This window comes from Zerene cesonia, chromosome 3 (assembly GCF_012273895.1).
Source record: "Zerene cesonia ecotype Mississippi chromosome 3, Zerene_cesonia_1.1, whole genome shotgun sequence".
NCBI classification, from domain to species: Eukaryota; Metazoa; Arthropoda; class Insecta; order Lepidoptera; family Pieridae; genus Zerene; species Zerene cesonia.
Genome location: NC_052104.1, coordinates 4,899,384 through 4,913,231, shown reverse-complemented (window position 1 = coordinate 4,913,231; position 13,848 = coordinate 4,899,384). Strand labels below are relative to the sequence as shown.

The window sequence follows — 13,848 nt, the reverse complement described above, 5'->3', positions numbered from 1 at the left end:
AAATCAAAAAAGGATTGTGCACAACCGACATTCCTAGAATAGGACATAATACATTGCTAAATAAGGGATAGATGATTTCTAATATTGAAAAAGATAATGCGTTCGACTCGCCTGTTCTATTTGTGGACACGAAGATTGCTATCGAGGTTAATAGTTGAACAAAATACCGAACTTATGCAAACATTACGCTAAGCATCCGAGTGCAGATCGATGTTTGCAGTTCGGTCTTCGATCGCTTGCCTTTGTTTATGTTACTGTTCTTTGTACATAAATGGAATGAGCGTTGTCGACACGTTCAGCCGATAACGGAGTGTTTTGTCTGTAATTAAGAACGAGTGGGGGTCAGACGTTCTGAGACCACTGGGACTAAAAGTTATGGTGACGTTTCTAGAGTAGACTACTTACTATTGTTCAATTACAACCTGAACGTTCCGTTTGCTTTGCGTAAAAATGTAAAAAACACAATTACGAGCATTATTGTTGGTTTTTGCAAACAAATCGTAAAATCGTTCGACGAGAATGTTTATGGCTGAGCTGAAGGGATTATTATTGCGCATTAACTGGATAATTAATGAGCTTTTTCTATGTAAATAAGCTTGCAGCAAATCTGTTCGTGAGACGTCAGTATAGCACGGGCCGGGGCCAGTTGTGGGATCACGAAGCCGTAAACATTGGACAATAATAATCGTTCGTCGCAATGCATGCGCGGCACACTGCACCCGTGCTAATGGCTAATGCTGGTTGCAATTGCTCTTTATTAACTGTTATACTAATCTGAAAATTAGTACCGTATTCTGAATACTTCTAAGTTTATTTTCTTCATTCAAGGATTCATTCAGGATTCATTATTATTTTTAACTCACACAATGTTTTTTCGCAATAAAAATTATATAGCTTCTTGAATAATTTTCAAGTAGCTGCAAAGCATGTGTTAATAATAGGAATCGAGTTGTTACGATAAAAATAAAATTCTAAGTCAACATTAATTTTCTAATCTGTGTGTTTCAATTCGTTATATATCAATTAATTATTGAAGCAAGCCTATTTTTTTCATTATCATCATTACGTCTTACATATTTTTCTGTTACATTTACTGATAATTTTAGTTTTCACTATTAAATTTGAAATATAGCAGAATTAGTAGATTTGGCACTTGGGAATATAACATATTATTATTGTATTTTTATTTTCCAGCAACACTCCTTTTTACTATCATTCCTTTATACCATAGAAGTATATAAATACATATATTTCTTAATGTATCGATAACAATGCTCGATAAAAAATATATTCCAACTATTTGTCGCATACGAGGCAGCTAAGTGTCGATAAATGTTTCCCGTTAAGAGCAAATATTTCTCTACGGGTTAATTGTGACGTATTGTGTGTGGAACCATAGCTTTCACAAGGGAACCATAGTGCTAGGGATGTGAATGTGAAACCTTTGAATGTTTATTTACCAGCGCTAAACTTCCTTGTTACAGCATACACTCACCGGGCACAGTGGTAAAGTAATGGCAGCTAAATTCCTTGGAGAGCCTACTAAAGTGATCACGGGCAGCCACGATAGAACACTTAAAATATGGGATCTCAGGAGTAGAATGTGTAAGAGCACTCCGTTTTACGGATAACAATTATTTTCTAATGCATAATCCTTTCTCGAAGATTCGATTGGATTGATTTCACTTCTTGTACTATGTTTCTTACTTTGTATATTCAAGAAAATTAAGTCAAATATTAGTTTAATACTTTCTCACATAATACGTAAAAATCGCCTAATATCTAACTTGTAAATAGATAGTAATAGTTGAATAGAGATTTTTTGGAGGTCTAAGTAACCTAACAATTGGAAAAGACGCAAATGACTTAATTCATCAACCTCACTTCTTAAATAATACATATCTTGTGGGTATACAAAGTTTTAATGTATCTATTTTTGTTTTCTTTACGCAGGTACAGAAACAAAATTCGCAGGTTCATCTTGTAATGACCTCGTGACGTCAGATGGTGCGGGCTCGACAATCATATCTGGGCATTTTGATAAGCGGATACGATTTTGGGATATACGAACGGAAATGTCGGCCAATCACATCATACTGCAGGGCAAGGTTACGTCGCTGGACCTTAGTAGAGGTTCGTTTGCATCAACTGTTATTGATCTCCGAGATAATGAAACTTCAATTCACTTCTCACGATCGAAACTTAATACAATTTTTAAACGGTTCTATTCAAACTCTTAAAACACACTCGTTAATTTCTATAGATGTGAGGTGTAATGTAATATTGGACTGTAATTAAATGCTCAGCATATTAGTATTGGAATTCGTGTCAGTACAACAACGTGACGGGTAAGCGATGCCCATTTCCGTTACGTGTGTCTCGATCAAACCCCTTTTTGTCGGTAACGGTTCGAACCGTGCACGAAACGGCGAGATTGATACCTTCAATTCGGAGTGTCTGGACGTCACTGTTTCGGAAACTGATTGAATCACGTCGAATTCGTCGCCGACGACCTCGCTCGAGCGATCGGCTAATAAATAGGGAGACCGTTCACAGTTAGACGTCACGCTCGATCCAGATCCATCAAAAGTATCAATCATCTGTTACGCGTTGATGTGCTCTTGTAATAACATCGGATATCGCGGCGACCCAAATAATCACTCTCTATATACTTGCAAACAAGACACACAAACTTTTCGATCGGACGAAACAAAGGTTAGCTAGAAATCATCTCGTGCCACTTTTACGGTAATATTTCAAAAGGAAACACCAATTGATTGTCCAACGTCGACTAATAATATGATTAATGCTAGCAAGATCTTATCGTCTTCTAAAGTCTCATTTAATTTAATAATAATCCTGGCATAATCTAGCGGTCTCAACTGCTTTTTACCTTAAAGGTTTTGGAATCGCAGAGGTTAATCCTCTCGTGAACATAGAAAAGCAATAAAGTATCTAATAATACACCATGATGGCGGTACACAAGATAAATTGTCAGAATGGGATGTTTGAGTCCGTGTATAATTTAACAGTCGTTTTTGCATTTCAATCGTAAATATTTTAACCGTTTTTTTATTATAAGCATTCGTTACAAACATGACACATCTCATGGTTGGGTGACATTTTAAAATATCCTCGTATCGTATAACGGGTCAAATGGCGAAGCTTTTTAAGTCTTGTTGCATTTAGATATATTCATTTCCTGCCACATTGAAAGAGACATTCAAACCACATTAAGTTTCTTTGTATTTTATAAAAGGTCTTCTTAATTGAAAAGTTATGTTACTGATTCAATACTTTATTAGAATTCGACCTTCGAGCTTTTATTGCTGATGTATAATGTTGCTATGTCTTAATGCTATAAAAATGACATGTTTACTTATTTACAGACAGTAATTATTTGTTGGCGTGTGTCCGAGACGATACCATACAACTAATAGACTTACGAATGAACACGATTGTACGTTCTTTCAGGTAAGATGATTTGAATAATTTACATTTAGTTGACGAAACAGTAATTATAAATCTAAAAAAGTAGTCAGACAGGTACCCTGAGGATAGGTGGCGATTCCGCGTACAATTCGTGACTCATTATATTGAAACAAACAGGATACGTACTTTAGATTGGTGAGAGGAAAAAGCTTTGTAAATTACATAATAATAAAATATATGGTTATCAACATTTGGGAATCATACCTTGATTATTCTCGTATGTGTTTATAGTATACTTGAAAGAAGATGTTTTTTGTTCAATAATATCAGGCAGTGTTACTTGCTAATAAATAAAAATTCTTACAACAATAAAAATACGTCTCGATATTTTTTTCCATATGAGGATGTCTGATGTATGAGGTACGATCTGCGGAATTTCACTCATTTTGTTCCTTCTCAAATTTCCATATACCATAAATTTGATCTATCTTAATAATGTAATTAAATGTTTCCAATCGTCCTTACGTATATAGATATTGTGTATGGTCCACAGTCACGACTCGTTCAAAGTGGGTTGCGACTGGTCGCGCGCCGCATTCGGTCCGGGCGGGCGGCTGCTGGCGGTGGGCGCGGCGGACGGCGCTGCCTACGTGTGGAACACGCATTCGGGACGACTTGAAGCCGTGCTCAAGGATCATTCGTGAGTACTTCTTCAGAAAAGATTTCCTTTTAATGTATCCGACTGTTTCCTTACCCTCCTTTTCTTCGTTGTAAAACTCAAATCGATACCTTTATTCTCATCTTTCTTTATTCTACCTTCAAGTAAAAATTATATGCATTGGATCATATAATTCTCGTAACGTATTTCGCACAGCATAAAAATTTAACACATTGGAAGCCGAACTTCCAATGATCTAAAACTAAATACTTGAACTTAATTATGTTAGGCTTAATAGTAGTGGCTGTCAATAAACCAGCACTTTAATCTCCACATAAACGGTTGTACCTTATATGCGATGTAAATCACAATGAATACATACTATACGGAAACTAATTTACAATAAGCGTTCATTAACGATTTCTGCTGGTCGGCTGTAAATAATTTCGTTTATTGGGCATCAAGTTAAGTATAAGAAATTAATGTGAAAATTTCAATATATTAAGCTTTATGGTGGCTAAGAATTATGAGTTCTTGTTTGATCGCTATTCATTTTGCTTTCTATTTGAATATCGCCTCATGATCGAAAATGGTAGTTTTATATACAATGCACTTTATTTTGATCATATTTCGAATTGATATACTATCATAGATATTTTGTGTCTTTGAGAAAACTGTTTTATATACATTTCTCAAATCAAACAACAATGAATTGCACGGATTGCAAACAATTGACATGATCCGCATTGTAAAATGATTAGAAAACAAAAAAAGGAGAGACAATTTCGAGGACGTGTGAAGTGTTTGTTGAAAGTTACTTGAATAAAGAAAATGATAAGCATGAGAAATTTTGAAAGAATAGAAAAAATTTGATCACGAGGCAGGATTCGAACCTGCGTTTCTTGCCTAACCGTAGCAACGCCTAGCCTCTCGGCCACCCGTGATCCTGCCACAGTAATCAAATTTCTTCTACTCTTTCGGTTTCATGTGCCTAAGGGGCACCCCAATTTTTTCTATTCTTTCAAAATTTCTCATTTATAAATCATTTCAATGCTATAAAACTAAAAATTAAATGATAAGCATGAGTTGCCATTTGGGGACATTTTAAATAAATGTACAATTGGCTCAGTTGATACAAAATTAAAGCGTCGCTGAACATTAACTCATATTTTGACATACCATTATATTTCATCAAGCACTTTTATGACCTTGCAATTCACACTAAAACTGCTTCGCTCGTGACATCGTTTAGTTGGTACATTTCGCATGGACAATTGAAATCGTGAGGTCGACGTCAGCTTTTGCTGTCTCTTTGCAAATTTCTATTTCCCACACGACACACTAACTACTGAAGCACAGTCGACGATCATCTCTGGAATTCTCTTATCATTTACTATGTGATCATACAACATAGTGTAATCATCCTCCCATTGCTTGATTGATTTTGATATGATTCATACATCTAACTTGGTTCAACATATTTGTTGCCCTCGATTATGAGTTCATATTTTAAGTTATTATGCATAAAATTACCTAGTCCTTTGAAAATGGTTTATGTTTTAATATTTTTTAAGATTTATCACTTTATAAATTTATTATATGGGTCGTACTTACTTCTCGTTGTTTGGGTAAACTTAAAATGATTTCAGAGAAAATAATAGTATCTATGTAATGTCTGTTATAATTAAACTAGCGACCCGCCCCGGCTCCGCACGGGTGCAATGCTGATACTAAATAGATATTAAAGAAAATAACAGTATCTATAAATTGTCTGTTATAATTGAACTAGCGACCCGATTTACTATACCCGATTAAGACATAGAGACAGACAGAGGGAAGCGAATTTGTTTTATACAATGTAGTTTTAGTGATGTAATTATAATCGATTTCATTGCGCTTAGAAACATAAACAGTCTAAAAGCACTGATTTACCGTTCGCACACAAAACTAGTTATATATCCCTTGATGGGAATCAATTTAAATAGTACAGCAATATCGAAATAGAGCGAGATGAACAATAAAGATTGCTTTTCGTTTTGGTTTAGCTATTGTTTCGCGTTTCATAAACCGCGAACGGGTTCAACACACCCACAATAAAACTGTTTTACGTGCCACGAGATATAAGGGCAAGTGTTCTTATCTAGATAGACTTATTAACATTATTGCAATAAAATCTCTTTAACGTGCTTTGAATCTTGCAAGTTCCTGTGGAAACATTTATGTCCCATGTTGTCGCGTTCCTAGCATAATACCTGGCATATTGATGATGTCCTTACCATTACCGCTCGCTGCGTGAAAACAATTTTTGCGATGTATATAATAGCAAAAAAAAATCATGTGGAAACAGTCTTGTTCCTTAATTCCTTAACCTATATAGATAGATTAAGAAAATCGTTATCAAAATAAGTTAATACATATTACACGCCTTTATATATTACAACCAGAAACATCCTCAAACTATTATATTAATATTAGCAAGTCAAACGGATTAGTTGTCTAACGAACATTGCATGGAGGACATTTCCGGATATGCACAATGGAGCGCCTCGGTGACGAGCGTGCGCGGGCGCTATCGCACGCCTGACTGTTATCGGTGCCCCGGTACCGCGCCGTCCACACGCAGCAGGGGCCCGCCAGTATTAACAGGAACGTATGCGACATATGCCTGCGTACTTATTGTCGCCGTGTATATTATGATTTATCGTACAGCCTGACGATTTATCGTTGATTCATATCACTTTAGATAGCGGCGCCCAGCGAAAATTATTAAACATAATGGCCGAAAGACATTGATTTACCATGGCGATAACGTATTTCAGAAAATACCACCGCTCGTATCTGGCCTCATTCACTTGCAGCTAGCAGGGATCCTACTTTCAAAATGTAATTAACACCACATTACAGTTTACGGCCGCATAAAATTTTACGTATAAATTCTAAACGTGGATTTTATCGATACTCATGTCTAGAATGGATTCAATAAAAGCCAAACAATAAATCTGCATTCAATTAAAAAATTAAACACACGCCACGCATCTCGCGCGCGATATACAATTTACGTAAGGGGAACGAGAGAAAAACAATTGAAATTAATAAAAAAATATGAACTTTAATTAAAGAGGCTTAGATAGAATTGGCTGAATCTCGTCTTTGTAATTAATATTGTATTTAACTGCGGGTTCGCGTGCCGCACACGAAGTTGTAACTTATAATCTTTATAATTGGAGTGATAATCTAATCAGTTCTAGGATTAACAGAACAGTTTCATAAACCTTCAGAACGGCTTAATATCACTGCAATTTTTATAACATTACAGGCAGGTGATATTATTATTGAATCAAGGTTTCCTTAACTATTTACGATTATAAGTAGGAAATGTAATAATAGTTAAACCTTTCCGGCTTAAACTTTATGATTTGAATTTTATGATGTTGATCGTGTAAAACTTTTACAACGAAGTTAACACTCTTATATGAACTGGTATCTGGAATATTCTCTACATTTAATGGAACATTAATTAAAATTTTTTATTATATAATAGAATAGGTGGTCTGGCCTTTCCCATTACCAATTACAATATGTTATTTATCATATAAAAAATCAATAGATAGCCATTAATTGAATATCTTTATTGATATTTTAATTAAAAAATATCTTGGCACAAGTTATAATGCAAATCCACAAGGGATAAAGGTAACTGACCCCTAGAGTTTCTTATTAAAGTTACTGTATTGGGCACCCGTTGGCAAAAATAGTAGGCGGTGTAATGCGGTTATGAATCAAGGCGAGCTCAAACGTACCTATTATGCTAGTCATTTGAATAAGGAACATTCGATCGTGGATTAAAAAAAAAACAGAAAGCTTATTTTTAACAGAATCAATACGAAATGTATTTTCAGCTGAGGTGCTTTGAAAAGTTGTGATCGTTTAACATTGTGTTATAGATATCCAAGTTAGAGTTTAAAACAGCCATGCCTGCGTTTATCATACCTAGATAATCGAAGCTACTGTCCTTTGTACTCACCAGATGTGTCCACCGGCCGAACGGATGAATCAGTTGAACTAATCTAGGAATCTTTCTTTTCCCAGGAAACGTACTGTTTATTACTCGTTCACTGTATTGGCGAAGGCATGCGTAACAAATATTTATTTGCAATTAATACATATATATAGTAAAACTTATAATCCATAAAAAGTTAGAAAAAAACTAGATCTGATTTTTAATTTTTTCATCAACCCACAATCGAAAGACACAGGACCTTCTTAACATATAATTAACTAATGGTTGTCCTTTCGTATGTCTTAAAACTAGGAATGGATTCACACTATAAAGCTAGTTGAAAATTCCTCAACAAAATATTAGATTCTGTTTCAATTTGATGATCGTGCACATTGAGTTATTAAATGAGCATCTCTATAGTTGATGCGCCGTGAATAATTTGACCTCTCTCATTGGTATATCGGATATATCGACTAATTGAAAGGAATTCTGTTATCTATCAAAACGTTTTAATTAAATGCACGTTTACAGTAACTGTTTATTGAAGGGCCACATACCATTAATTTTAAATCGTGTATGTTGAAACCAGTTAGTTGCCTTTATTTTGTACTTTCTAAAATATCGATATTACTTTCGCCGATAATTTATTTTCTAATTAAATCAGCGCGGTATTAAGAGCATGCGTTCAACCTATTTATTTCAAAGGACAATAGCCGGTTCCCGATTTTGGCGCGGCATGTGCCTTCCTGCTTCCAAATTGGCCATTGGCTGAGAGGCTCGTTATACGAAACCAGAAGCGGTATGTGTAAACGAACCGCGCATACTCCTCTCTAATTCTTGTTTATGCTAGCCTTTATCGCGGATAAATACGGTAATAAAGCTATAAAGCAGTCAGCATCAGCACTAACTAAATACTCATTATTATTTCCTGTAATTGGTACGATTTTCATGTCACCATTTTAATCACTTTAATTTCAACAAACATTCCACGTACACAACAAATTTCTATTTATTAACGCACGTTACCAATGGTTATCTTGTATTTAATTCTATGTGCTTCCTGGTACTGGTAAATTCATAATCTTCTTGAGATTAAATACTAATATTACGGTGAATCGCACTTTTATCTAGTTTAAGTTTTCTCTGTAGTGCATATCACACTTAACATCCCAAGTTCTTGTGAATAATAAAGCATAATTCGCACGGTCATATAACATTTAGTGGCCAATACGACTTGAGAATGAGATATTATAGCTGATAACGATCAATACTATCGACATGATTCCTTTTCTACGAGTTAGTTGAGGTGTTTATGATGTTATATCATATACGTTTATAGTTTAAAACTTTTTATAAACATGGAGGCATGATCTATTCTGAGAAATGTAACGGTGACAGCACAAAATGCACCAGTTCTTTAATATGTACCAGTGTCTGGTGTTGCTTTATGGCCTTGTGAACTTAGATTTTGTCAAAACCTCCGAAAGATACAGTACCATATAAGTACAAAATGACAACATAAAAATCTCATTTATTACACGATGCGAGATGTACATCGTAAACATCAAACTTATTGCTCCCAGTTTCAGCGTCAAATTATGTAAAGAAAAGTCTCTTACGTTTAAGCTAAAAGTTGAATTTATACTTACAAATGTGATAAGCCCCATTCATTTTCAATCGTGAGCTCGCCTTTGGCAGATATTTCATTCTGAACCATTACTTAGCGTTAAAGCGGCGTTAGAAATGTCAAAGCTCATATATTTGTCGATTTTAACCTCCTCTTCGCGATTCAAATGCTAGGAGAGATTTATCAGTATCGGGATTGACTATTCAAGGTTCGCTATTCACTAGAGTTCTCGATCTGACATGTTCGTCTCTCACGACTTTACTCGCTGAGACTCAACAATTATTCAATTTTATTAACGGGACTCGCTGATATTACTTTGGCATATCTCAAGTTATATTCAATTGTTTTATCCAATTACTACTTTTATGGAGAGCCTTTTGCAAAAAACACGATATACGGAACCGTTATTACCGAAGAATTATTTAATGTATTCCTATATTGCTTTATCTATTGCTTTCCTAGACGTAATGCTATTAAGGCATAGCTTTGCCATTACTAAACGGAATTGCAAAAATTCCGCTTATTTTGAGACTTTACACTACACTAACTACGAGTACTTATAACTCAACCATTTGAGGATATGTTTAATGCCTTTTGTGCGGGTTTCAATGCTGATTATTTTAACCGTGACATATAATTTTCAATAACATCATCATTAGAGCTAGAAACTAGTTCAACATTAATCAATACACTTCCCACTACTTACGCTAAGACCAAATAAATCCACAACAAAATCATTAATCAACGCAACGGAGAAAAGAAACCAAACAAATAGATCCGTCAATAAAAAAAAAGATAAATGAAGCTGTACGAATGGTTTCCTGTAACTTTTATTTTTGTTCAGGTCAGCGGTGACGGCTGTGTCTTGGCACCCGCAGTCGGGGCTTCTAGCATCCGTGGACCGCGGGAAGCGAGCCGTCATTTGGGGCGACTTGTGACAAGCATGGGACCACACCGGCCAGCCGGCGCAGGTAATTATCACATACGCAATTATATACCATTCTGCGAGATAAGCACACTTCAGGTACGGACAGATGCTATCGTCCCGCATTACGCTTGATAAGTCGTTCGGTTTCAATTATTGCAATGATTATTATCTTGAAGCTTAACGCACATGTCAATTAGATGTGCGTGTATTGATCGATTTAATTTATGGCAATTGGCACTTTCTGCGTTTGTAATGATTTCCTATTGCATATCTGATTTATGCTGTGTAGTTATTATTGGCGGTCAATTAAATTGAAAATGATATACAAGGAAGTTCAAAGTGCTTCGAAATATAAATCCGTTACAAAGCATTTCATGTCTAAATCTATAATACTCTCGTAAAATCTAACACAAAAAAAATATCAGGGAAACATTGTACTAATAAAACGTATTTACTAAAGCCTCGAAGACGCGATCTGTTCGCTGCAGTTGATGTAAATGAAAATTCGTGGAGTTTTGTTATAAATTATTATTTTGAGTAAAGAATTTACAATCATTATTATTCGCTTCTCTTAGACTATCTTTTAAAAGTCTCAGGTAAGTTATAATCTGCTCGCCTATACTATTTACCCATATTAATCCGATATAAGTAAAAGATGAAGAATATTTTAACCTCAATAGCAGGTGGAGTTTAAAACTATTATCCAAAGCGATGTATTACATTGATAGCGCAACAAAATGTATCGTTACCTACGAAGAAAGGGCGGGGTGTGATAATTAGCTATAAGTGGACTTATAGCTGTTGAGCAAAGAATACGTACGTTTTTTAACAAGATAACACGACCTTTATTGCTGTGCAGCCATAAAAAGGAGATGTTAATATCGTGAATATTTATCACGTCTGTGAAAGAATAGAATAGGGTATCATGGAATTTGTGGTAGTTGTTTACAATTGCATGACCGAAGCTTTAATTGATCGGGTTTTGCATGTTATATATGATGTGAATTAAAAACAAGAAGAATCTTTTAGTGCTTTAATATATGGCCTAATAGTAATTGTATATAATTTTTTTTATTATTTACACAGCTTTTATTATTATTTGTATTTCTAAATAAGGAAATAATTTCATGTCACCGTAATATTATTTGTTATCAGATTCTACAATGTCCAACATCTCATGTCAAAGTTACATATTGTAGTGTCATATGAAAAATGCCCTGTCTCAACACAGGACAGGAACCTCTTGTAACAGCCCATAAAAACATAGTTGCGATCTATGATAGTTGTCTTAGTACTAAATCTTAGGCCATTGCCATTTAGTTTATAACTATAACATTAAAAAATTCTAAATATTATCATCAATGAACATGTCCAGACTGCATAATTGTCTGTCTGTGACCTCCTAACGGGCGACCCCAGCTTGACATGTCACTGTGACGAGCCGCACAGTTATCGTGATGTCACACCTTCGCGTGTTATATAACCGTTACTATAAATTCAGGTGTTAGGATAAGGTTACACTTCTCATAAATCAGCACCTATTTATGTGACAAATTCTCCCTCAATGTGTAAAGGAATCTGTTTATTCTTTCTAAAATCTCGTCAAGTAAACAACATTAAACGGAATCATTCCGACAAACAATATAACAATATAAAGGCTTTCTTTTTGTATTGTCTCAAAGCGTGTATTAACACTCGACGGTTTGAATAAAACATTTGAAGAGAGGCGTTAATGAAAGCCTGTCTGTTAAATGAATGAAATTAGTATGATTGGAGCGATCAATAGCACACACTGGGGTAATGTTCTCGACTGACCTAATCGCTTGCCTCTGATAGTTCGGCCATCGGGTCTATAATTCACCTTTGTTAAAAATGAGTTTAGTGCTTATGACGCACAATACAAAATCGCCGGCAAGTGAAAGCGTGACTTTCGACTTTCATTGGGTTTTTGTACAAGTATGTATGGGTTCGTGCTGACCGAACCATATTGTCTCGACGTGAATGTACAGAACGGTATTATAATATCGGCACCTTCACTTAAACATCTCGCTTTAATAAGATTTCACGGCCGGAGAGAATTTGCCAAATCTAGTTATCACATACAATAGGAAGTGGGTCGTAAAGCCTAAAAAACTAAAATTCAGTTCCAGAAAGTGACGCGACAGTACCAGATTATCTTGACGCACTTACATATTTAATTCTAAATTATTATTTTTTTTAAATGCTTGCAAGCATATAATAAGCGTTCGATAATTGACAGACTTCTTTTATTTTTAATTTAGATATATCTGTCTTCACTTTAAAAGGTTAATCTTTATAACATTTTAATAGAAGAGATATTATAACAATGCTATACATTTAATGCGTCTATCAAATAGGTCACAGCGATATTTTTATTAATAAATTATGTCGATGGCTCTTTGAAATGGCGCCATTTTATATAAAAAAACCGTTTTTTGTCTAAAACAACTTCTTCTTCATCTCAAAGAATTCGATAATTTAAAATTTCCAATATCCATAAATTTAGTACAAGGTTAAATACCAATTATATGGTATATATTATAGTGTCCTCTCGCTTAATCATGCTGTTAAAATTTTAGTCCGTGTACAAATAATTAATAATTTCAAATAAAAAATGAACAAGGTTAGGTTTAACTGCATATCATGCATTATTTTAGTGATATCAAATGTTACAAACTGCACAGATTTGAAACCCTAAGGCAAGCCATACACGCTACGGTCTACCGTAGAGGTCATCTGTGCAGCTATGCCTGTGCAGGTTAACCAAACATTGGTAGCGTGTATGGGGACATTCCGGTCTACCTGCGCAGGCATACTTGCTCAGGTGGACCTTTCCGGCAGACCGTAGCGTGTATGGCTTGCCTAACATTGTATTCTTGTAAAGATTCTTGAATAAAGTTTTATTTTCTGTACTATGTATATCAATCAAAAATGTAATCTATTCGCACGATCTAATAAATGACAAAGTGGCAACAGGAAGTATCAAAACGATTTCCAATCATCTATCACACCACGGCACCTCCTCAATTTTAACTCGATTGCGTTACGTATATCGGATTGCGTTCTACGCTCCATTTACACCTCTATCGACAGAATTAAGCGGAGAAATTATTACAGTCAAATTTCTGTACGTGATCAGTATCTTTTTATCGCCAAATGGCGTACTACCGTCGGCCCATTGA

At 35.1% G+C, this 13,848-nt stretch overlaps 1 protein-coding gene across 2 annotated transcripts in view; it reads left to right on the top strand.

The window, feature by feature from the left end:
- The window catches only part of LOC119837342 (autophagy-related protein 16-1), a 124,120-nt gene that overhangs the window by 104,323 nt on the left and 5,949 nt on the right, over window positions 1-13,848 (top strand). For both annotated transcript variants that reach the window (XM_038362907.1, XM_038362899.1), the window contains 5 exons: window positions 1,485-1,605; window positions 1,954-2,133; window positions 3,390-3,474; window positions 3,986-4,132; window positions 10,562-10,688. In XM_038362907.1, coding sequence (XP_038218835.1) covers window positions 1,485-1,605; window positions 1,954-2,133; window positions 3,390-3,474; window positions 3,986-4,132; window positions 10,562-10,655 — 627 coding nt within the window. In that variant the 3' untranslated portion in view covers window positions 10,656-10,688. The remainder of the gene's footprint in view (window positions 1-1,484; window positions 1,606-1,953; window positions 2,134-3,389; window positions 3,475-3,985; window positions 4,133-10,561; window positions 10,689-13,848) is intronic.